The 22164-nt window shown below is 41.2% G+C and overlaps 2 protein-coding genes across 6 annotated transcripts; both read left to right on the top strand.

Annotated features, from left to right (window-relative positions):
- The first annotated feature begins 961 nt into the window (after window positions 1–961).
- On the top strand, window positions 962–5069 carry wdr55 (WD repeat domain 55). The gene is made up of 4 exons (XM_044342082.1): window positions 962–1674; window positions 2793–2899; window positions 3364–3633; window positions 3872–5069. The coding sequence occupies exons 1-4, from the start codon at window positions 1150–1152 to the stop codon at window positions 4215–4217; spliced, it is 1248 nt and encodes a 415-aa protein (XP_044198017.1). The 5' UTR covers window positions 962–1149; the 3' UTR covers window positions 4218–5069.
- A 1201-nt stretch (window positions 5070–6270) lies between these two features.
- On the top strand, window positions 6271–21246 carry LOC122974066 (hepatoma-derived growth factor-related protein 2-like). Of its 5 annotated transcripts, none has more exons than XM_044341916.1 (14): window positions 6274–6428; window positions 7903–8046; window positions 8155–8219; window positions 8320–8455; window positions 8714–9103; window positions 9299–9544; window positions 11810–11867; window positions 11994–12730; window positions 14597–14703; window positions 14792–15524; window positions 15951–16448; window positions 16777–16878; window positions 17872–18169; window positions 19200–21246. In XM_044341916.1, the coding sequence occupies exons 2-14, from the start codon at window positions 7966–7968 to the stop codon at window positions 19217–19219; spliced, it is 3471 nt and encodes a 1156-aa protein (XP_044197851.1). In that variant the 5' UTR covers window positions 6274–6428; window positions 7903–7965; the 3' UTR covers window positions 19220–21246. The 5 variants fall into 5 exon arrangements, with proteins under 5 accessions (XP_044197848.1, XP_044197851.1, XP_044197849.1 ...); XM_044341914.1 differs by having other exon boundaries at window positions 14792–15863; window positions 16098–16448; XM_044341915.1 differs by having other exon boundaries at window positions 6275–6428; window positions 14792–15376; window positions 15641–16448.
- The last annotated feature ends 918 nt before the right edge of the window (window positions 21247–22164 follow it).

The raw sequence follows: 22164 nt of genomic DNA, 5'->3' as shown, positions 1-22164 counted from the left end.
AAGCAGCAACTTAATTAAACATATTTTCTCTCAATGTGCATGGTAACAAAACCAATTACTGTAAATGATTGAGTGGACTCTAATACACCAACCTGCAAAGTGTGGATTAATGCAGCAGTGGATGTCTTTTACAATGAGTACAGGACTTCACAGAAACATGTGGTTCTGTAGAAGAAGATATCATGACCATATAGTCAGTGTAATATCATCTACTTTGGATTAATGTTGCTATTATTAACAGCTAACCTCATTGCAACAAGTTACCTACTTTACTTGTAAACGTAAGTGTATTTTGTTGTTGTTTCTTCCTTCAGTTCTGTTTTATTTTTTATTCTATTGTAATTTAAAATCTTTGCCCTATTTATACACTTTCTGTGTGCATTTCATTATGCAATCCTGTATGGTATAATGACAATGAAGCTCACTTAATGTTAATGACGGTGATGGTTATTATAACAATAATGACATAGATTAGTAACAATGTATTTATTTGTTGTTATTAAGCTACATTGATTTAACCCCAATCTTTCACCCCTTTGTTCCAGATGTGGTCTAGTACAGAGCACTGTTTCATTCCACTTGGCAGTGTAGTAAAGTAAACTACAAGGTTTTTGGCAGATGATCTGTGATGTTTTATCCACAGTTCATGGAGTTGCTTTCCCAATGGATCCTGAGATATGCCTTTTGGGCAGCCTCTCAAATTCTGATCTTACAGTCATTCCATCAGGATTACAGAAATCCTACTTGTCATTGCCAAAAAATGTGTTGCAATGAAATGGAGGTCAGATATCTCACTGCCAGCTGGACTGTGGCCCCTGTTGCACCTCTGGAGGAGATAACCTACTCATTAAGGAGTAAGATTTTTATAGCCTATATACAAACTATGGCAACCTCTTATCAACTACATGGAGAATCTCTCGTCTCACATGACTGAAAGTGAGATGGGAGTGTGGCTCTATTCTTTTGTTACATCTTAATTTATTTCATTTTCTGTTAATTTATTTTTTTAAACGTCTGTAATGTATAGAGAGGATTGTATTGTCATTGTGTGGCTGTCTGGTTTGTACAGTACAGCAGGGGGCAGTATGACCGGTTTTAACCAGGAGCGCTGCCGCATTTCAGCGTAGAGGAAGAAAGAAAGACAACATCATGGCAGCCCCCGCAGAACATGTTGAACCCGCGTCCATAGTCGCAGATCCTCCAGAAATGGACAAGACAGACGCTCCAGAAACCAGCAGAGACCCAGACACGGACCCAGATGAGGACGAAGACGAGGACGGAGGCGAGCCGGCCGGGCCGAAGATCCGAGAAACCCCGCAGGACATCCAGCTGGAGGCGATCGCCAACACGGTGGCTCTGCATCCGAGCAGGGACATGCTGGTGTGCGGGGACGTGGACGGGGATGTGTACGCCTTCTCCTACTCCTGCACGGAGGGTGAGAACCGGGAACTGTGGTCGTCCGGACACCACATGAAGTCCTGCCGCCAGGTGCGCTTCTCTGCAGACGGACTGCAGCTGTACAGCGTCTCCCGGGACAAGGCCGTCCACCTGCTGGACGTGGAGCGCGGACAGCTGGTCACCAGGATCCGCGGGGCGCACGGAGCCCCCATCAACAGCCTGCTGCTGGTGGACCAGAACATCCTGGCGACCGGAGACGACGGAGGCACCCTGAAGGTCCGAACAGAGAGTACCAAAGAGGGTCCAAAAGCTGGTCTTAGTAAAACATCCAACTGGAACCAGCTGATAGTTCAGACTGGTCCAATCTGGTCTATTAATGGTCCAAACTGGTCTTTAATGGTTCAGACTGGGCCAATCTGTTTTTTTAATGGTTCACATTGACCCAATATGGTTGAAACTGGTCCAATTTGGTCTTTTAATGGTTCAAAATGTTCCAGTGTGATCTTTTAATGGCCCAAACTAATGGTTCAAACTGGTCCAGATTGGTCTTTAAATGTTTTAAACTGGTTCAGTCTGTGTTTTAATGGTCCAAACTGGTCTTTCAATGGTTCAGACTGGGTACTTGATGGTCATTAGAATCAGGTTTATTGCCAAGTAGGTTTCCACATACAAGGAACTTACCTTGTTGTTATGTTGTACAACAGTCAAAAATATACACAAGATCAAGTAATCATTAATAATGTATAAAAGAGAATGAAATTTACGATAAAAGTATGTAAAACATATTCTAAGTGAGAAGAGAAGAGCTGCTACTGGTTTAAATTTTTTGCAGTTTATCAGTTCCTCCAGGAAATTGCTATTTTGTGATCGCAATAATTAACACCAATTCAAGAAAGAAAGAGCACATAGAACACTGCAAATTGTATTGCAGTTTTTAAGAAAAGCTGCTGCAAAATCAAGTATTTTTGGCTGCAATAATCACAAAAACATTTTGGAGGGTGTGATTAATAATAATAATACAAGTTGCGTTAATGTAACACGCCATGTTAGTGAAAAAAGCACAGATGTGAAAATATAAGACTATAGATTTTACATTAATATAACATGTAGTATCTGTTGGACAGAGTGCATGTTGCCTTGTTGATGAGGCTGCAGTCAGGAAGAAACCTCTTGTGGTGTGAGGTTTTGGTCTTGATAGATCAGGGTGGGAGGGGTCAGATATGCTCACCTCAGGGACGGCGGTTTTACAGTTCTGCCAGAAGTCAGTATATATTTAATTATCTCCCAGCCGTAATTGTAGACATTGACATCAAAGTGGTCGCAGTGACTTTTGTTTTGCATCTTTTCCATCCTCAAGATAATAACTGTCTTTGTTTTTTACTTTGTTTCTGAAGGTGTGGGACATGAGGAAAGGGACGGCCGTCATGGATCTGAAACATCATGAGGATTACATCAGTGACATCGCTGTGGACCAGGCCAAGAGGATCCTACTCACTGCCAGGTAATGTGACCATTGGATCATTACTATTAAGTAACAGGATTCTCTGCTGTTTGCAGTTAGAGGACCATAACAGTGTTTTTTTCATTTTATATCCCATTAAACACACATGTGCATCAGGTTTTAGAATGATTTCCTTCCTCTGAGGCTGCCGTTGTTTTCTATTAAATCTCAAGTCACTTTGAAAATCAATGAGGAGAGACCTGAAAGTTTAAATTTGTTATCCGTCACAGAAAACATGTGAGTTGTAAGTAGGAGCTGTCACTTCAACAATGGATTTCAGTATTGGCTGCCAAACAACAAGCTGAAATTCACATGATAATTTTGACGACATTCAGTGTTTGTTTGTATCGTAGCGTCTCAAACCTTACATATCAGAGCGTCTTTGAACGCACCAAAAAGTAGAGTTTTCTTCAATGGTCTTCTTAAATCTGAGCTCTAAATTGATCTGCTGTAATCTGATGCAGTGGCGACGGTACCATGGGCGTCTTCAACATCAAGAGGCGGCGGTTCGAGCTGCTGTCGGAGTTCCAGAGTGGCGATCTGACGTCAGTGGCGCTGATGAAGCGGGGGAAGAAGGTGGTTTGCGGCTCCAGCGAGGGCACCATCTACATCTTCAACTGGAACGGCTTCGGAGCCACAAGCGACCGCTTCGCCGTCAAGGCCGAGTCGGTGGACTGCATCCTCCCCATCACCGACAACATCATGTGCACTGCCTCCATGGACGGGTACATTCGGTGAGTTGGGTTTTTGAAAGTTTACCGACAAAAAGGTCCAAAACTCCTGCCTTCCAAAGCCTAAATTACAGAGAAATTCGTCTCTGGTCGACAAACCAATAGAGGTTACATCCACTCTGGTATTTGCTTGTTTCTCTTGTCCCTGCCGGCTTGATCCTTAGTTTATTAGTTTCTCACAATCTGGCGAGTTACTAACATGTATTATTGTGATAGTAAAGTTCTGTCTGTCCTCCATCAGAGCCATCAACCTCCTTCCTAACCGGGTCATTGGATGCATTGGGCAGCACGTTGGCGAACCCATCGAAGAGCTCGCCAAGTCCTGGGACTCTCGCTTCCTGGCCAGCTGCGGCCATGACCAGCTTATCAAGTTCTGGGACATTTCCAGTTTACCCAATGCAACTGTCAACGAATACCGCAAGAGGAAGAAGAAAGACGGACGAATGAAGTCTCTCACCAAGAAAGCCCACGGAGACAATGACTTCTTCGCAGGACTTGTAGATGAAACTGAGAAAAAGGAGGAAGGAGGAGAAGAAGAAGAAGAGGAGGAAGAGGACGACAGTGACAGTGACAGTGGCAGCGACTAAAAAGCAATTTCATGTTGCTTCATGTTTGAGATGAGTTGTTGCTGTGCCTTTGGACAGTTTGTTTGATGGAGGATTACAGCCAAAGTGCCTCACAATGTCTGGAGTATGAACGTCTGCATGGATGACACTGAACCTCTGATCTCTGCACTGTTGGCGTCTCATTTTAGAGACTTTGAACTAGAAACAAGCCACCAACGGTGACTGTGTTTACAAATGCGAATGTGAGGTTAAAGACAAAAATATATGGTGGGATAAACGGTGAATGTCCCAGAAGAGTGCAAACTCTGCTTCCGAAATATTTATGACTGTTAAGTCAAATATAAGAAAATGATCATACATTAAAATAAACAGGAAATAATAACTATGTAATGGTTGGGCTGGGTATCAAATGTTCATGCTTTTTTGGCACTGATCAAAGTGTGTCCCACAGTATCATTGTCAAGTACCGAAAGCTGGCAATGAACACCTTGTCAGATCCGTTATCTTGTCTACTTATTCTTTCATAAGATAGTTCCTGATTTAAATTAAAAAACTGGCAATATTTGACTGTATTTTATTTAGGAAAGTTTTAGAACTTTTAATTCTTTTGATTAATGTGAAAACATTTATTTTATTTTTTTTTTTTTACTAGAAAATATGATTTTCCAAGTGAGGTATCAATTAAAGGTATCATTTTGGTATCAGTAGAGGAACATGTTGTATCAGCAGTTGTATCACAAGTTTGTAATGATACCCAGCCCTATGAAATGCTAACAGGCAGAGAGAAAGACTTGAATTAGCCTGTTAACTATAGCTAATAATTTTTTGATACATTTGTTGAAAAATATTTGTATTAAATTTATTTCACTGACACTAAACTGTTTTTTTTTTTCTTAACTGTGCCAAATCCATTTAATTATATTTAACACTTTATAGTCCTAAAATGTGAAGTGGGGTGAAGAAATTTTGAGTACCATATCATGTTTTAGCTTATACTATGAAACATGAAGCTTAGTTTAAATTTGTGGTGCTGGACTTTTGCCTCCCCCTTCTGGCAGTGAGAGTAATTACAAAAACACTGTTGACACATGCTTACGTCATAGGTTCCACCGTAGCCTACTCCATCGCAACTGTTGCAGCTTTAAAACAGTGGATAAATTGTTTTGAGCCTCGCACAATCTCCTCGAAATGACTCCTTTCACTATCAGAATTTGATCCATTTGGTCTGATAACATTTGGAAAGTCTAGAAGAGCCCCACGATTAAGCTATTTTATCCCCATTCAAGTTAGCAGAGAGCTAACCGGAAGTTAGCCGCTTGGCCAGAGGAAATCTCTGGTGCACATTCAAACGGCCAGCACAGGAATGTCGCCACTGACATGAGATTTAAAAACTCTGTATACTGTGAAATACAGAGAGATTTACCTGGCAGTGATAGGTTTAATCAGCATGTGAACTCACATGGGCGAGGGCTTGAATGTAACAGACGTTCATTTATGTAAAAGTTCCACACTGCAGGTTTACATTACTGATCATCATTTTTAAAAACATGCTGTATTGTTTTTAGATTTTTTTTTTTTTTTTTTTAAAGTGTTTTCTGTCTTTGTTAGCAGCCAATGACTCCCTTTCTTTTTCATTTAGTATGAAATTTAAATGTCATATATTTGAAACTAGCTCCAAACATAGACTGTATATAAAGATATATTTATATACAGTCTATGACTTCAAAGTACCGCTGGGGAACAAATTTGTTTTAAGAGTTTGTCTTGACATTGACGTTTTTGAACTCTAGTCTTGAAGAAAAGCTAACGTTATTTAATTTATTTTCACAGTTGAAGACAAACTTACTTTAACTTTAGACTTGATTCCAGTTCAGGTTTAAAAGCTGCTTGGATGTCCAGTCTTTAAAAGACTTTAGTATGCCTCGAAAATATAGAGTCGTGAAAATTATGGTTTATTTGCGTACAAAAATGAAGGTTTAATGAACTTTTAAAAAATGTACAGCTCAGGCTCATATTCCTCCCCTCCAAGATGGTACAGTCGAAGCTGGTTGGTACGCTCCAACAGCCGGCGGGAAACCATCGAATATCACGTGACACGAGCATGGCCATATATGTCTATGAGCATAGCGGCAAACATGGCGACGTAGCTTAGTAACCAGAAGCCTCCCGTACCGAGGAAACACCGAGACGTTTAGGTACATTTCCAGGAGATCGTCGTCCGGTTACCGTTAGGTAAAGTGAGCTGATAAACTGTTAAATACAAGCGGAATAAAACCGAACTCAGATTTTAATCCCTCTGTCAGAGCTGCCTGCCAGTTAGCTGAGGTTAGCATCTGTGCTAACATGTCTGTATTTGTAAACAATGAGTGAACATGCTGCTAAAAGCGAAACTGCTGAGCTTCTGTGTCGGTTTCACAACTGGTGATGCAACACTTAACGTTACAGACTGTTTAATTTATGGAAACCGAAGTGAAAGAGCTATTTCTACCTTTAGTTTTGATTGTGTACTTAATTGAGACAACGCAACGTTACTGTTTGGTCCAATCAGCATGACGACAAACAGCAGCAAGATAAAATAATCAGTCTCTCTATTGAAGGACAGGTCCACAGTTAATACAAGAGTGTCTTAAAACAGCCAGGTGTCTATATGAATAGTGAAAGAGGTTTTCCTCCCTGTAATCATCCCTCCTGTTCGTACTGGACATTAAAAGATAAATAGGAGATACAAATGCATTTAAAAGTCTCTGTGAAGCTTCTATTCAGCTTCAGCAGTCTGAGTTAGTCATATCAAGTGGATATCTGACACATCTGACGTCTTTGTGTTTCCTCGGACAGTGTTTCCCTGTTGAGCTGCAGGTGGAAGTATAGTAACAAGAAGAGGGACTTTAGCACTAAAAAGACTGTAACGTTGAAAGATATCTACTTGATTTGACTCATTTGGACGCTGAAGCTTCATATTAGCTTCAAGATAAACTTTAAATACATTTTATTTAAAGTCAATATGAACAGGAGGAATGATTACAGCAGGAAAAACATGCTTCAAGTTCATTTGGGCTCCTGACTGTTGTTTTAAGACACACTTGAAACACTGTGAACCTGTCTGTCAAAGCATATTAAGTCATAATTTACTGAAGCTACATGTTATAAGTTTGTGTGTAAAGTCTTTATTTTAAAAAGGATAATGTTTGAACAAGCAGCAGACAAAACTGACCTTTTTAATTCAATTTTAATGGTACATTTTGAAAGTGTTCAGTATAATCACTCATGCAGTTTTGTTTCATGAATTCAGTTAATGTTTCTATGAAATTATGGCACCTGTCAACACAGTTCTGGGTCCATAAATCCTGACGTTATCTTCTTGGCATCGAACTTGTTCATGAATCAAATATTCACAGAGCAAAAGGTAATTTATAGCGGCGATCCTGAAGACGATGCTCAGCTTCTGGTGAACAGTTTAGTCACATCCAGATGTTTGTACGTCGGGCATCATTGTTCACCGAGACAGCTGTTAACTTTGTCTCTGGGTGAGAGATTGTTTTTAACACAGTCTGTAATCTTGAGCCTCTTTTGTTAGGATAAACACGGCACAAGGTCCTGTAACGTTTCTGTAAATGAAAACCAAGTCATGTTGTCAGAATAATGATGTAAAGTTCATGTTCGAGAAGGCGAAAGGCGAAATTCTTCTTCTGCTCTGTTTTCTTCGCAGGCTGACCTGTGCGGAGGTTGTCGGTTCAGTTCCCTCCGTGTGACCGAGCTCTGACGCAGCAGGATGCCACGAAATTTTGACGGCTTCAAATCAGGAGACCTGGTGTTCGCCAAGATGAAGGGCTTCCCTCACTGGCCCGCCAGAGTACGCACACACACACACACACACACACACACACACATATATTCATCCTGTCAATAAGTGGACACGTTATTTTGTGCTGATGTGTAATAATCACATGTGTTCACTCAGATCTGTAAGTCGGAGGACGGATACAAGAAGCGAATCCCGGTCTTCTTTTTCGGGACCCATCAGATGTACGTACACGCCGGTCAGCAGTGACATCACTTCCTCTGTAGAGTATGGACTTCATAGATTGATTTTAAAATGTGTTTTTGTTCTGTCCTCCGTCCTCAGCGGTAACCTCCCTCCGGAGAACGTCGTTCCCTTCGCCGGCAACAAGAAGAAGTACGGCAGCGGCGTTCGCATCAGAGGCTTCGACGAGGGCATGTGGGAGATCCAGAACACACCGGGAGTCGGGATGAAACGTAAAGTCAGTGTCTCTCAGCCTCTAATAACCAATCAGTTTCCATTTAGATGAGCTAACCAAACACTTTTAGTGCTGACTGACTCCAACAGAATCACTGTAAACAGACTGGAAGCAGTTTCGCTAGTCTAGCAACATTAATGCTCAGATGTTATTGTCTGATGACTTTTTGAAATATAACGTCCAGATTAAACAGTCTTATATTCAAAACGATACAGTAATTTTTGGTTGTAATTAACCTCCGTTGTTCTGTTGTCTCCTCAGTTTCCATCCAAAACAGCCACACAAACTCGCTCAAAAACCGTTGCCAGTAAAACGTCCCCCACTAAATCACCTCCTGCTAATAAAACCACACCTGTTAAATCTTCCCCGGCTCAATCAAGTCCCAGTAAAACTGCCCCTACGAGGCCCGACAGTAGAGCGGCTGCCGGCAGAAATACTCCCAGCAGAGTCACAAGTCAACAGGAAACTGCTGCTGCTGCTAAAACTCCAACCAGAACTTCATCGAGAATCGCTCCGACAGACTCCAAACAGACTCCTGAACAGGCTTCAAAAGACGTCTCAACTACTGAGAGCGCCGCTACCACCAGGAGCAGAGCAGCCAGAGATCCAGAAAAAACTACAAGTACCACTTCTGCAGAGAATAAAAGCAAGGTACGAGGGTTTGTGACAACTTTTAACTGTTGTATCTGTTCATATTATTGCAAACATTTGACAGTTTTCTCTGTGAGCATCACAAGGATCCATACTTAAGGGCCTTTTTGAGAGCTTTCAGGCATATTGCATGGTCTTGAATAGGAGGAAGGGAAGTACATTAAAGACATAAATATGTTTTGTTGGTCTCTACAGACAACAACAAACATGGCTGAAACAAAGACTCGTTCCAAAGCTTCTGCTCCAGATGCTGCTGACGCTCCCGACAGTAAACCCGCTGCTGCCAGAACGACACGTGACGTCACGTCCGAGAGGAAAACCCGAAGCGCCGTCGAAGCTCCGGCGAAGAAAACAGACTCCGAACCAGCTTCTGAAAAGGCTGAAAGTTCAACAGATACGACGAGTTCTGCTACGACCAGGAGCAGAACAGCCGAGTCCAAGGTAACGACGCAGCTGCTGATCCATAACTGACAGACAGATGATCGAATGAATAGAAAGGAGGCACTATTGAGATTGAAGTTAACAATTATTCTCACTATCAATTAATGTATGGGTTATTTTCTTGATCAATCGATTTGTTGTGTTTCGTCCATAACATGGTGAAAAACGTTGATCACTTTGTCCACAACCCGAAGATATTCAGTTTACTGTCATAGAGGATTAAAGAAACCAGAAAATAATCACATTTAAGAAGCTTGAATCAGAGAATTTTGACTCTTTTTCTTAAAAAAGTTGTTCAGCTGCTCTTGTTTGTTAAACTCTCTTTGACGGAGCAAATACTTAATCAAAGCAAATTATTAAGATATAAAATTCAAAATGGACCCAAACATTTGCCTTTTTTTGAAGATGAACTAAAAGATAACTGTAGCGTGTCGCGCTGTACACCGTCCAGGTGCTGCAGTTCCCTCACAGTTGAGTTCCACCTTTTCTTGTTCCATGAACATAATGTTATCAAAGGTCTTATCATCAACAAATCTCATGTTTGGATCCAAACCAACAATGAACTGATCTACTAACAGGTATTGTGTGTGTGTGTGTGTGTATGAAAGCTGATATATCTTATTCCTCCGTTGTCACACTGCTGCACTTCATCATGAAGAGTTTGGTCTCGTTAGTTTGTTTAGAAACGGCTCCAAAGACTAATAACAGCATCATGTTTTCAGTCTCTGGAGAGTAGTTCTGTGTACGGCCACTCAATCTAGACACGTCACTAATGAGCAACTATAGGTCCATATATCAAACTTCACATTTTTAAGCAAGATCGTTGAAAAAGCTGAACACGGAACAACTGTCTTGATGTCTTCCAGTCAGGATTTCGACCACACCACAGCACTGAGACTGCTCTTGTTAAGGTCTTCAATGACATACACTTAAACACCGACAGTGGCAGAATTACAGTGTTAGTATTACTGGATCTCAGTGCTGCATTTGACACGGTCGACCACAACATATTACTAGACAGACTGGGAAAACTGGGTGGGACTTTCTGGCACAGAACTAAACTGGTTTGAATCCTACTTAAAGGACAAGGACTACTTTGTGTCTAGAGGTAATTACTGTAATGGGAAATTGCTGATCACTCAATAAACACACAAAGAGAGCATTGTTAGGTTATGAAACAATGTAATCAAATAATACAATCAGAAGTATAATGCATCATAGTTCTGGAGACAAAGATACCACCTAGCTATCTTTTCTTTGTCTGAAAGGTTAACCAGTCCCTTAAATACTACTTGTACAGAATTTAATCTGTTTACTAACCTTACAGGTCACCAACCCTCAGATAGAAACACAAGTCAAAAGTTCAACTAACCTAGGAACAGTCTGTCTTCACCACCATATATACAGCACATAAGCACCAAGTAACATCACTAAATAACATTACTACTCTATTAAATAAAGGACAAACCACACTATCCTTTAAAAGCTTATCAGCTTTACACATAAACATCTACATAACTGTAGTTTATCTTATCACCGGCTCAGGTAAAAGTATAACAGAATAAACTTAACTGTTAAACACACAACTGCCTCATCTTACACAGCAAAGAACTAAGTTTAGAATATACATAATACACACAAACTAACACTAAACTGAACTTCAACACTATCTGAAACATGTATGATATACTCAAGAAATACATCAAACGATAACCTACGATTCAGTTTTCTTTTTACAGTAATTGACGTGGAATTCCCCAAGGCTCCAGTCTGGGGCCTCTTCTGTTCAACATCTACATGCTCCCTACTGGCTCAGATTATGGAAAACAACTAAATATGCTACCACAGTTATGCAGATGACACACAAATTTACATAACCGTATCACCAGGGGACTCTGGTCCAATACAGGCGCTGAGTAAGAGCAGTGAACAAAACTGAAGTAATTGTTTTTAGAGCAAAGGAAGAACATTTAAAAGTCAGCACTCAGCTTCAATCGACAATGTTAAAAACTGCAAACCAAGCCAGAAATCTTGGTGTCGTCAAGGTAAGGCAGACGCTACTGAGCATGTGCAGGAACGCTGTTCTGTTTACAGCTTTGCTAGCTTGTTGTGCTACACATCACAACATCTGGACTTGAAGTTATTTTAGGGATTTATAATGTAGCACAAAGCCCAAAGGAACTCGTCCAAACTCGTAATGATAAAAAGTGAGTGTGAATCCAGATGAAGTCTTTGGATTCATTCTTTTATTTTGTTGGTTTTCAGGCCGATGCTGAACAGCAGAAGAAGAGAACACCTGCTGGTCCTGCTGTCACACCTTCAGGTAACACAAACAGGCTGTTTATTTAAATATACAAACAATCAATTATCTTGAAGACTAATTCCACATAAGTGCATCAAACAAGGTTGAAGTTGTTTTAAACAGTTTGGGGTTTTTTGCTGCCAACAGCCAAGAAACAGGAGACCGCCGAACCAAACTCTACTCCGACATCCAAGAACGACAGAGGACAGAAAGAACAAGAGAAGAAGAAGACGGAAGAAGAAAATGAGTCGGCAGAGAGCCGAGGAGTGAAGAGGAAGAGAGGAGAGAAAGAGGAAGAGAAGAAAACTCATCAGGACGGCAGCGAAGGAAAGAAAGAGAAGACGACAACACAGACCCAAGCAACCAAGAGAAGGAAAGAGGAAGAGGAGAAAGTAGAGAGGAAGAAAACGAAGCAGGACGGAGGCGAGGACGGAAAGAAAGAAGAGGCGATAAAGGAGAAAACGGAGGAAAAGACATCAGCTGAGAGCCAAAGGATGAAGACGAGGAGAGCTGAGAAAGAGGAACAGAAGGAGGAGGAGGAGAAGAAGAAAGCAAAACAAGACGACAGTGACGAGAAGAAGACGAGGAGAGAGACGAGGACGAGAGAAAAAGACGCCGCGGAAGAAAAGAAAGAAGCGCCCCCGACGAAGGGAGAGGAGGGCAAAGGAACAAAGAGGAAGAGGGAAGAGAGGGAGGACGGCGTGGAAGGAAAGAAAGAAGAGACGAAGAAGAAGATGACAGAGGAGGAGAAGAAGTCATCAGAGAGCGAAGGGATGAAGACGAGGAGAACAAAGGACGCAGCCGATGAAGGGAAAGCAGAAGAGACGATAGAAGAGACGACGACAGCGGAGGAGACGGAGGGAGGAAGCCCTGCGGACGAGGAGGTGAGACTCCTTTTTAAAGTTCACTTTTCTAGAAAATGAATCTCTTTTAGTTTGTTGGATTCCAAAAAAACTTGCAACAAGCACTCAAAGATGCTTCTCATACCAACAGATCTGATTTAAGAGACTTTGTAGCATCCAGCCAGTTTTCTGAGGAACCAACGAGTCTGATGATCCCCACACTGCAAAAAAAAACACTTAGTTTGACCTGAAATCATAACGTCTTAATTTCTGTATCATATTTAAACTCCACAGTCATTCAGATTAACTTAAATAAACACAAATCTAAAGAATTTTCTTCATTTTTTCGGTAGTTCAGCAGGACAACAAACATGATGTACAGCAGGTGAGCCGACTGTCAATCAACGCCAACACTTTAAGCCTTCAGATCTTATCAACGGAGCAATAAATTCTAAAATGACCACCAGCACACTTGTTAGAGGACCTGAAATTAGAGATTGAGACCAGAATGACTCGATGGAAACATTGATTAAGTGTTTCCAGAGAGAAAGTTGATGCTTTTTAAATGGGAGTCAGATGGAGCATTGGAACATTTATTTGGACCATAGACTATAAAAGTATGGACGTAGTTACCGTGACGTCACTCGTTGGTTTCTGAAGAGCGGTTTTGAAGCTCAAAGTGAGCCGCTCCGGCCGTCGCCATCTTGGCAGTGTGTGACGCTGCCTAACTCCCAGCCAATCAGAAACGGGCAAAGAGGCGGACCGAATGGCTGAAACAAGCCACCTAGCGGAGTTAGCTTGAAGCTAATTTGCATCCGTAGTCTGTTATAATCAAAACATACAACAACTGTGATAATGCTAATGCTATTTTTTGCTGGCAAAAAACAGGTTTAAAACCATTAAAATGTTCTTACTGAAGGGTCTTTCAGTACAATCAAACCCTGAACAAGACTTTTTAGGCGACCAAAATGTTACAGTTAACTTTCATGAATTGAAAACACATTGAAATAGCGACGGCTACGGCTATACTCTGTGAATCAGGGGTTACGCCATGGTTACGTTACCTAACCAATGCTGTCACCGTGGTAGCGACTTGCCTGTGACGGTACCCACGTGTCACTCAAAGTGACCATGTCCTTAATTATACATAACTTTCAGGCTTAATAAAATTTAAATGGGCGAGTTATATAAAAATTCACCCCCTGTACAGTTATCATGAAAGAGGAAATTATCAATCAATCAATCAATTTTTATTTATATAGCGCCATATCACAACAGAAGTCATCTCAGGGCACTTTTCACATAGAGCAGGTCAAGACCGAACTCTTTAATTTACAGAGACCCAACAATTCCCCCATGAGCAGCACTTGGCGACAGCGGGAAGGAAAAACTCCCCTTTAACGGGTAGAAACCTCAAGCAGACCCCGGCTCTTGGTGGGCGGCCATCTGCTTTGACCGGTTGGGTTGAGAGAGAGAAAGAGAGAGGGAAAGGGGGAGGGGGGACAGCAGAAAAACAATCACAACAACAACAAGCACAAGCAGCAACAGCCAGGGAAGGATGCCATCAGGACTGTGAAGGACCGCGAAGGTTCGGCCCGGGACTCAGGCTACCAAAACCGTTTATTGTACCAGACTGTAAACATGTTTATTTCTGCTGTAAAGTTGGACATTTTAACATGGAGGTCTATGAGGATTGACCAAAAACTGCAGTTCCTTGAACGACCACTTGAGGCTCCAAAAGCGAGTCAATCCCCACAGACCTCCAGAGTTTGGTGCTTGCTTTGGACATTATTTGACTAAAACATTGACTGAGAGTTGAACATCAGTCTGGTTGATACAATAACAACATTCATTCTCACAGGAAGCAAATGTTTTTAAAACTGAATCATGTTTTTCTTCCACGTGCAGCAGCAGCGCCGCCTGGCAGCCAAGAGGGAGAGTCTGTTGACGTCTCTGAGAGGTCTGCTGAAGGCCAAGAGAGGAGTGAAGAGGAGGGAGGCGACGAAGAGCGCTCAGTAAGACTCAACACACACACACACACACACACGGCGGTTAAAAGAAAGCGTGTTTAGACGTTTTTTAAACGTCTGTTTTTTCTATCAGGAACGCCGGAGACGCAGCGAAGAACGAGATCAGGAAGGCGGGAAGTCAGAAGACGTCGTCGAAAGAATCGACGAAGATGATCGGCAGGAAAACGGACGTCAGGGTTTTCATGGGTAAGAGAGCGACAGTGGAGAGAAGAGAGGAGACGACGGTCAAAACAGCAGAGAATAAAACAGTCAAGACGGCGGAGGTGAAGAAGACCGACAGAGCCGATCAGATCAACACGACGACGACGGCGAGTAGAACGGCAGACGAGGCGAAGACGAAAGAGAGCGAGGAGAAGAAAGACGAGAGAAAAATAATCGGAAAGATCGTGAAAGCGACGGCCGGACAGGGAGCGAAGGTTCAGGTGAAGACGATGATGGGAGGAACGACGGCGGCGGCGGCGGCGGCAGAGGAGGAGAAGAAGAAGAAAGAGGAAAAGGTGGACGAGAAGAAGAACAGTTCAGACAAGACGAAGGAGGCGGAGAGAGAGAAGAAACCCGAGGAGGCGCCGAGGAAATCCGAAAGAACGAGAGCAGCGACGGAGAAGAAGAGCAGCGAGGAAGATGAGAAACAGAAGAAGAGCGGTGAAGAGAGGACACCGCCAGGAAAGAACGAAGAGGAGGAGGAGGAGGAGAGGAAGAATGAAACGGGCGAGGTGGAGAAAACGACGACGACGACGAGAGAGCTGAGGAAGAGTTCGGTGAAGACGAAGGAGCCGGAGAGAGAGAAGGCGGAGAGGAGATCTGAAAGAACGAGAGCGGCGACGACGGAGGAGAAGAAAGACAAAAACGTGAAGGAGGTAGAGAAAGAAAAGAAGAGCAGCGAGGAAGATGAGAAACAACAACGGAGGAGCGGTGAAGACGAGAAAAAGAGCAAAGAGGAGAAGAAAAGGACGACAACAAGAGAACTGAGGAAGAGTTCGGTGAAGACGAAGGAGCCGGAGAGAGAGAAGAGAGGGAGCGCCGAAGAGGCGGAGAGGAGGTCTGAGAGAACGAGAGCGGCGACGGAGAAGAAGAGCAACGAGGAAGATGAGAAACAGAAGAAGAGCGGCGAAGACGAGACGCCGAGGAAGAACGAAACGGGCGAGGCGGAAAAAACGAGAGAACTGAGGAAGAGTTCGGTGAAGGAGAAAGAGAAGAGAGGGAACGCCGAAGAGGCGGAGAGGAGGTCTGAGAGAACGAGAGCGGCGACGGAGGAGAAGAAAGAGAAAAGCGTGAAGGAGGTAGAGAAAAGGAGCAGCGAGGAAGACGAGAAACAGAAGAAGAACGGCGAAGACGGGACGCCGAAAAACAACGAAGAGAGGAAGAATGAAACGGGCGAGGCGGAAAAAATGACAACGAGAGAAAAGAAGAAGAGAGAAGAAAAGGAATCACAAAGAGACGAAGAAGAAACGGCGACAAAAACAGACGAAGAGTCGAAGCAGAAAAGTTCAGCTGAGATTAAAACGCCGCAGGCAGAGTCACAAACAGGCGCAGAAGAAGAAGAAGAAGAAGAAGTGGAGAAGACGACCACAGAAGAAGAAGAAGAAGAAAGTAAACAGAAGTGTGACGTCTCGGACGGAGGGAAGACGGATCAGAAGCTGCAGAAGAAGAATCCGACGGTGACGCTGACGGACTCGACGCTGCACAGAATCCACGGAGACATCAGGATCTCCCTGAAGACCGACAACCCGGTAACACACACGCACACACACGCACACACACACACACACACACACACGCACACACACGCACACACACACGCACACACACACACACACATACACGCACACACACGCACACACACACACACACACACACGCACACACACACACACACTGGACTACAGGCTCTGATCGATCGCTGATCAGATCAATGATTGTTTGTTTTCCTGCTGATATTAAAGGAACAAACCAAATAAAATCACATCTCGTTGTTGTTATTAGAGAGTTCAGTTTGTCTTAATTACAAGATTCCTTCTGTTTATCTTTGTTTGTTTGTTTGTTTGTTTGTTTGTTCCAGGACGTCAGTAAGTGTCTGATGGCGTTGGATCAGCTCAGTATGGTTTACGTGACGTCTCAACACGTCCAGAGACACAGCGAGCTTGTCGCCACATTAAGAAAGGTACGAAAACACAACGTAGAAAATATCAGTAATACTTCGTTTTACAGGTAATTTTACACACATTTCCTGGTAATTTACAGATATTTAACGGTTCAATTTTAGGACATTTTACAGTGAACGTGCGAGGAAGCTTGTCGGACTTCAAGTTATGAACTTGTGGCCGAACCACCACCGATGGTTCAGACTAATCAACAGCTACAAATTAATGCAAATTAAAGAATTACAGCTACAAATTATTGCAAATTAAAGAATTACAGCTGCAAATTATTGCAAATTAAAGAATTACAGCTGCAAATTATTGCAAATTAAAGAATTACAGCTGAAAATTATTGCAAATTAAAGAATTACAGCTGCAAATTATAAGAAAAAATATAAAAGTGTTCAGTTGGTTTAGTTGATAAGTGCAGATTCTTTATATTTGGGTTCATACGTAGTTGTTAATTTGCAAAAATTCTTAATAAATTAGACTTGTAGCAATTCTTTAACTGACAAAATACTTCAAATAATCAGAGTGTAGTTTTATGTGTCAAATAACATCATTAGCATATTTAGTTGTTTCTGTTATTTCCTTTTTATTCTACCAAATGACACAGCAGCTACTTTTAGGAAATTATTGAAACAACTAATAAACAAACGATCTAATATGTTAATATGTAGTTTAACACACAAAATTACACACTGAAAACTGAGTATTTTATATCAGTTGATGAATTGACAAATGTCTAATTTATTTATTTATTAAGATTTTTTGCAAATTAACAACATATGAACCCAAATATAATGAATCTGCATTTACCAACTAAACTGACTTTTTTTTCAGTTTTTTTTTATAATTTGTACCAAATTTTACCCCCCTCTCTGTAAAACGTCCTAAAAATTAACAGTTAAATATCTGCAAATTACTACGAAATTTTCCAGGTAATTACTATAAAAAAACCCGTAAAATACAGCGTTATGAAAATATCTCAACCTGAGTTTAAACTTTGTGCGTAGATGCGTTTCTACCGGGCGAACCAGGCCATCATGGACAAGGCCTCGATGCTCTACAACCGCTTCAAAAACGCCTTCCTGGTGGGCGAAGGCGAGGAGGTGGTGAGCGCCACCTTCCTGCGCTCGCTGCTGGAGGAGAAGGAGAGGGAGGAGGCGCAGCGGGCGGAGCGCTGCAGGGAGCGGCTGAGGAGGGAGGAGCTGCTGCAGGAGGTGAAGAGACGCATGGGCCAGGTGAAGGAGAGGAGGAGGACTGACGGAGGAGGAGGAGGAGGGGGAGGGGAGGAAGAGGAGAAAACAGAAGGTAAATGAAATGAATTAGAATTATAGTTTTACTGTTTATAATATATGACAAGTAAATTAATACAAATAAGTAAACTCTGCAAAATGTTTATTAATTTGATGAATAATTTTAGTAAACAATCCCGGCTCAAGGTCCACTTACTAGGTTTGTCCATTCATCTGCTGATGAAGACCATGTGATACCAGAAAAAGCTAGTAAGTGGACCTTGAGTTTAATCTTTTTGGCAATAATTTTGTCAATAAAATTAACTGTTTACAGAGTTAATTCATGATAATAGGTCATTTAGACATTTTAAGATTTTTATTTTTTTCATTTATTATTATTATTATTATTATTATTATTATGACATTTGTTATTATATTAAATAATTGATAATGCCTGTTTATTTTGCTTTAGTATGAAGTATTATTTATTTTCAATAAAATATAGAATTTTTTTTCATCATAATTAACAAATAATACATTATATTTTTGGGGGGGTCATAATTACTATAATTATTATTATTTATACCATGGGCACTTAAAATTCTAGATTCTGATTGGCTGGAAACAGGTGTGTGTTTACAGTTTTAAATTAATGCGCCAGTATTAAATAAAGCAACGGAGAGCTTTAACTAAACAGTTTGGAACCACCGTGAGGATTTAACGCGACTATTCTGGACTTAAAATAGTGTAAAAAGCTTTGAAACATGTCAGAAATGGAGACTGTAGCAACAATAAATGTGTTTGTGTAACAAACGATACAAACGTGCTCAAACTTCACAGAAACATCAGACAACACTTCTGTGATTATAAGAATCACGTCATGTTTTTTTTTTTAGTTTTATCTATAAATTTAAAATTTTGTCACTTTTTACTTCCATATATTTATATTGAGATCTGAACCCAGCTGAACAGTTTTACTGTATTTTCACACATGATGACACTTTTTTAAAGTTGTATAATGTGAACATGTACCTGTATAATGCAGCTTTAATTGTTTATTGTTTGTGTTGTTTACCCCCCTCCCCCCCCCCCCCCCCCCCCCACAGCTCCGGTGGACTCTTCCTGAAGGTTTAGCGTGAGGCTGCCTGGACTGAACCAACTCCACTGAGGGGGTTGAAGGCGGTCGACCTGAAACAGTCACACGGACACTGACGACATCACAACCGTTTACCTCATCACACATATTTATCAGTTTAACTACTTCCTGTTGTAGATGACGTCACACTCAACAGGTACTGAATGTTTGGATGACGTTCATCCCGACATATTGACTCGTATTAGCGTTAGCGCAGGTACCGTTATTGTCATTATCACATACAATACATACAAACTGTGACAGTGACTCATTTTCACCACAACAGTGTTTATTATTATTTTTTACACTTTTCCGTCATCAAACCCCAAACATGAGCATTACAAACCTTCACCAGAGTGTTGAACTTCAAGTTACCTTATTTCAAGTTACGCCTTCATCATTTCTGTTGGGCTCCTGGATGTTGCGTAATTACAGCAACCTGAGCAGGACGTTTAACCCCGACGTCATCTGTCAACCTCCTTTTTAAGCTAATTTAACTTTAACCCTGAGATTAACACGTCATGTGACCCTTAAACATCATCTGAACGTTTTAGTCACTCATCGACCTCTATATTAGTTACAGAAGGGGTGACGGGCGTCTTCTTAGTGACTTTTTTAAAGGACGTGTTCACAATTTTTCAAGTGTATCTTTAAAAAAAACAAACAGCAGTCAGGTGTTTTTATGACACAACAAAATTGTGAATCTGTTCTTTAAACTGTAATTTTGACATCAGGAAGATGTAAAGAAACAAAAAAAACGACCTTTCACCTTTCGGCTATAGTCACGTTTACAATTAAAAATATGACGTAATTTACCTGAAATTTTTTTTTTTTTTTTTTTACATTGTGTAACACAAAATAAGGTGACTCCCTGTTTGTTTTTAGTTGCTTTTACTTGAATTGTTGCTGTTTTTTAATGGAGCTACAGTAACGTCAGCTGGTGTTTTGCCTGCAGTGACTCTGGTGTTTGTTCAGGGTGAAGTTATTTCATCTTTGCTGCATTTTAGTAAAAAAAAGTTGGTTTTTTTTGTCATTTTTGGTAAAACTGAATCTTTAAATCCGTCAACATCTACCTCTGTTAACTTTGATCTGTCGTGATGAAAGGGTACGTCTCCTTCAATTATTTGTTTTTGTCTTTTTTTTATATATTTCTGTGTAATAGTTCTTACGGGGACGTTTGGACCCCGTAAGTCTGTATGAAAACAGGTGTGAACCGACACTCCTGTTTCATTTTAAAGGTGCACTTTGTTCATTCACGTCTCTACATCTGCAATAATTATAGATGCATGAGTACAATTATAGTTAAAAAAAAAAACCTGCAACATGTTTACTGTGTAAAGGGAGAACAGGATGTGAGGGGGCTGATGGGAAATGTAGTTTTTTTTTTTGTAATATTTGACATCAGATTGTTGTTTAACTGACATTCACAGCAGCTTTAAACCCTAAAACATGAAGCATTATTAAACAGACTCACTCCACCTCGACGTTCACACTTCCACAGCTGCAAGAGGACCTGGTGCTTTTGCTCAAAGGCACAAGAACAGTGGCGGCATCGACGCTAACAGCTAACGACTGTTGGAGCTGCACAGTGTTTTTTTTTTGTTTGTTTGTTTTTAAACTCACTGAGAGTGAACTGTACAGCAAGATATTTTATTCTGTATTTTATTGTGACTAAGATGTTTTTATTTTGTTTTTCTACTTGTATGCAGTTGTTGTTGTTTTCTACGTGGCTCCTGTTGAGTTACTGATGTGTAAATATGTAATTTTTATTTACAGATTTTTTTTTTTAAACAAGCTTTGAGTTTATTTGTGAACATTTACATGATATACTACCATAAATAAAATGTTTTAAGAGGTTTCAGATGCAGTTTTACATGTAAAAACAGTATGACGACGATAATTCAGATATTATTTTCTCACGTTTGTGTCTCTGAAGCTGCAGTCGCATCACATTTCCGTTGTATGAATGTTTGTCGTGTTTGCTGTTCACTGCTATTAAAGTTTGAAGGAAAATACAAGCGTACGTTTCCTGTTTTTTGGTGAGAAGTGCGAGTAGATGGATCTGCAGACTGGCAGTCATCTACATGACACACCCGTGTGGTCAGGTTCAGGCATGAGCAGTGAGATGGTTGGGGGTCAGAGGTCAGAGGGCGTAGGTCTGCATATTGATCCTCATGATGTTCAGCTGTAACCGGGCGGATGTGGCTCAGTCGGCCAATAGAAACACTGCTGCACTGTGATTGGAAACGTGTTTCATCACCATTTACAGTCCGTCCTCACACTCGTGTACAGTTTACAGTTTGTGATGAACAATATTCACAGAAATGTGATGTCACTTCCTTTTCGTGAGCCGAGCGCAGTGGGGGGGAACGCTGTGAAACGGAAATGAAAGTGTGCCTCAACAGACCGCACTGGTTTTAACCAGTTTCCTGTCTGTGTTGAGTCATTTATTTCAGTCACACAAGCAGCAGCAGCAGCGATGATCTGTTGTTCAAACACTTTGAGACACTTTTCATTAACAGGTCAAGCTAACATGAAGCTTCAGCGTCCAAATGAGTCAAATCAAGTAGATATCTTTCAACGTTACAGTCTTTTTAGTGCCAAAGTCCCTCTTTTTGTTACTATACTTCCACCTGCAGCTCAACAGGGAAACACTGTCCGAGGAAACACAAAGATGCTAAAAAGACTGTAAATGTGTCAGATATCCACTTGATATGACTAACTCAGACTGCTGAAGCTGAATAGAAGCTTCACACAGACTTTTAAATGACTGTGTGGACACACTGTGGATTTTGGCCTCCATCACTTCCATTGAAAACACATTTGAAGGATCTTTTAATATCCAGTATGAACAGGAGGAATGATTATAGTGAGGAAACATTTGTGTATCAGAACTTTGTTTTTTCTTCTTTCCTCTCCCATTAATCATCTCACGA

Source organism: Thunnus albacares, chromosome 22 (assembly GCF_914725855.1).
Source record: "Thunnus albacares chromosome 22, fThuAlb1.1, whole genome shotgun sequence".
Classification (NCBI taxonomy): Eukaryota; Metazoa; Chordata; class Actinopteri; order Scombriformes; family Scombridae; genus Thunnus; species Thunnus albacares.
The sequence above is the reverse complement of the archived record's forward strand: the minus strand, read 5'-3'. Positions and strand labels throughout refer to the sequence as shown.

Bases quoted from the DNA above. Each gene is read 5' to 3' on its own strand.
- wdr55 (XM_044342082.1), top strand. From the start codon at position 1,150: ATGGCAGCCCCCGCAGAACATGTTGAACCCGCGTCCATAGTCGCAGAT. The intron at 1,675-2,792 runs GTCCGAACAGAG...TTGTTTCTGAAG, and splicing joins ACGACGGAGGCACCCTGAAG to GTGTGGGACATGAGGAAAGG. The intron at 3,634-3,871 runs GTGAGTTGGGTT...GTCCTCCATCAG, and splicing joins TCCATGGACGGGTACATTCG to AGCCATCAACCTCCTTCCTA.
- LOC122974066 (XM_044341912.1), top strand. From the start codon at position 7,966: ATGCCACGAAATTTTGACGGCTTCAAATCAGGAGACCTGGTGTTCGCC. The intron at 8,220-8,319 runs GTACGTACACGC...CTCCGTCCTCAG, and splicing joins TTTTTCGGGACCCATCAGAT to CGGTAACCTCCCTCCGGAGA. The intron at 12,731-14,596 runs GTGAGACTCCTT...TTCCACGTGCAG, and splicing joins GAAGCCCTGCGGACGAGGAG to CAGCAGCGCCGCCTGGCAGC.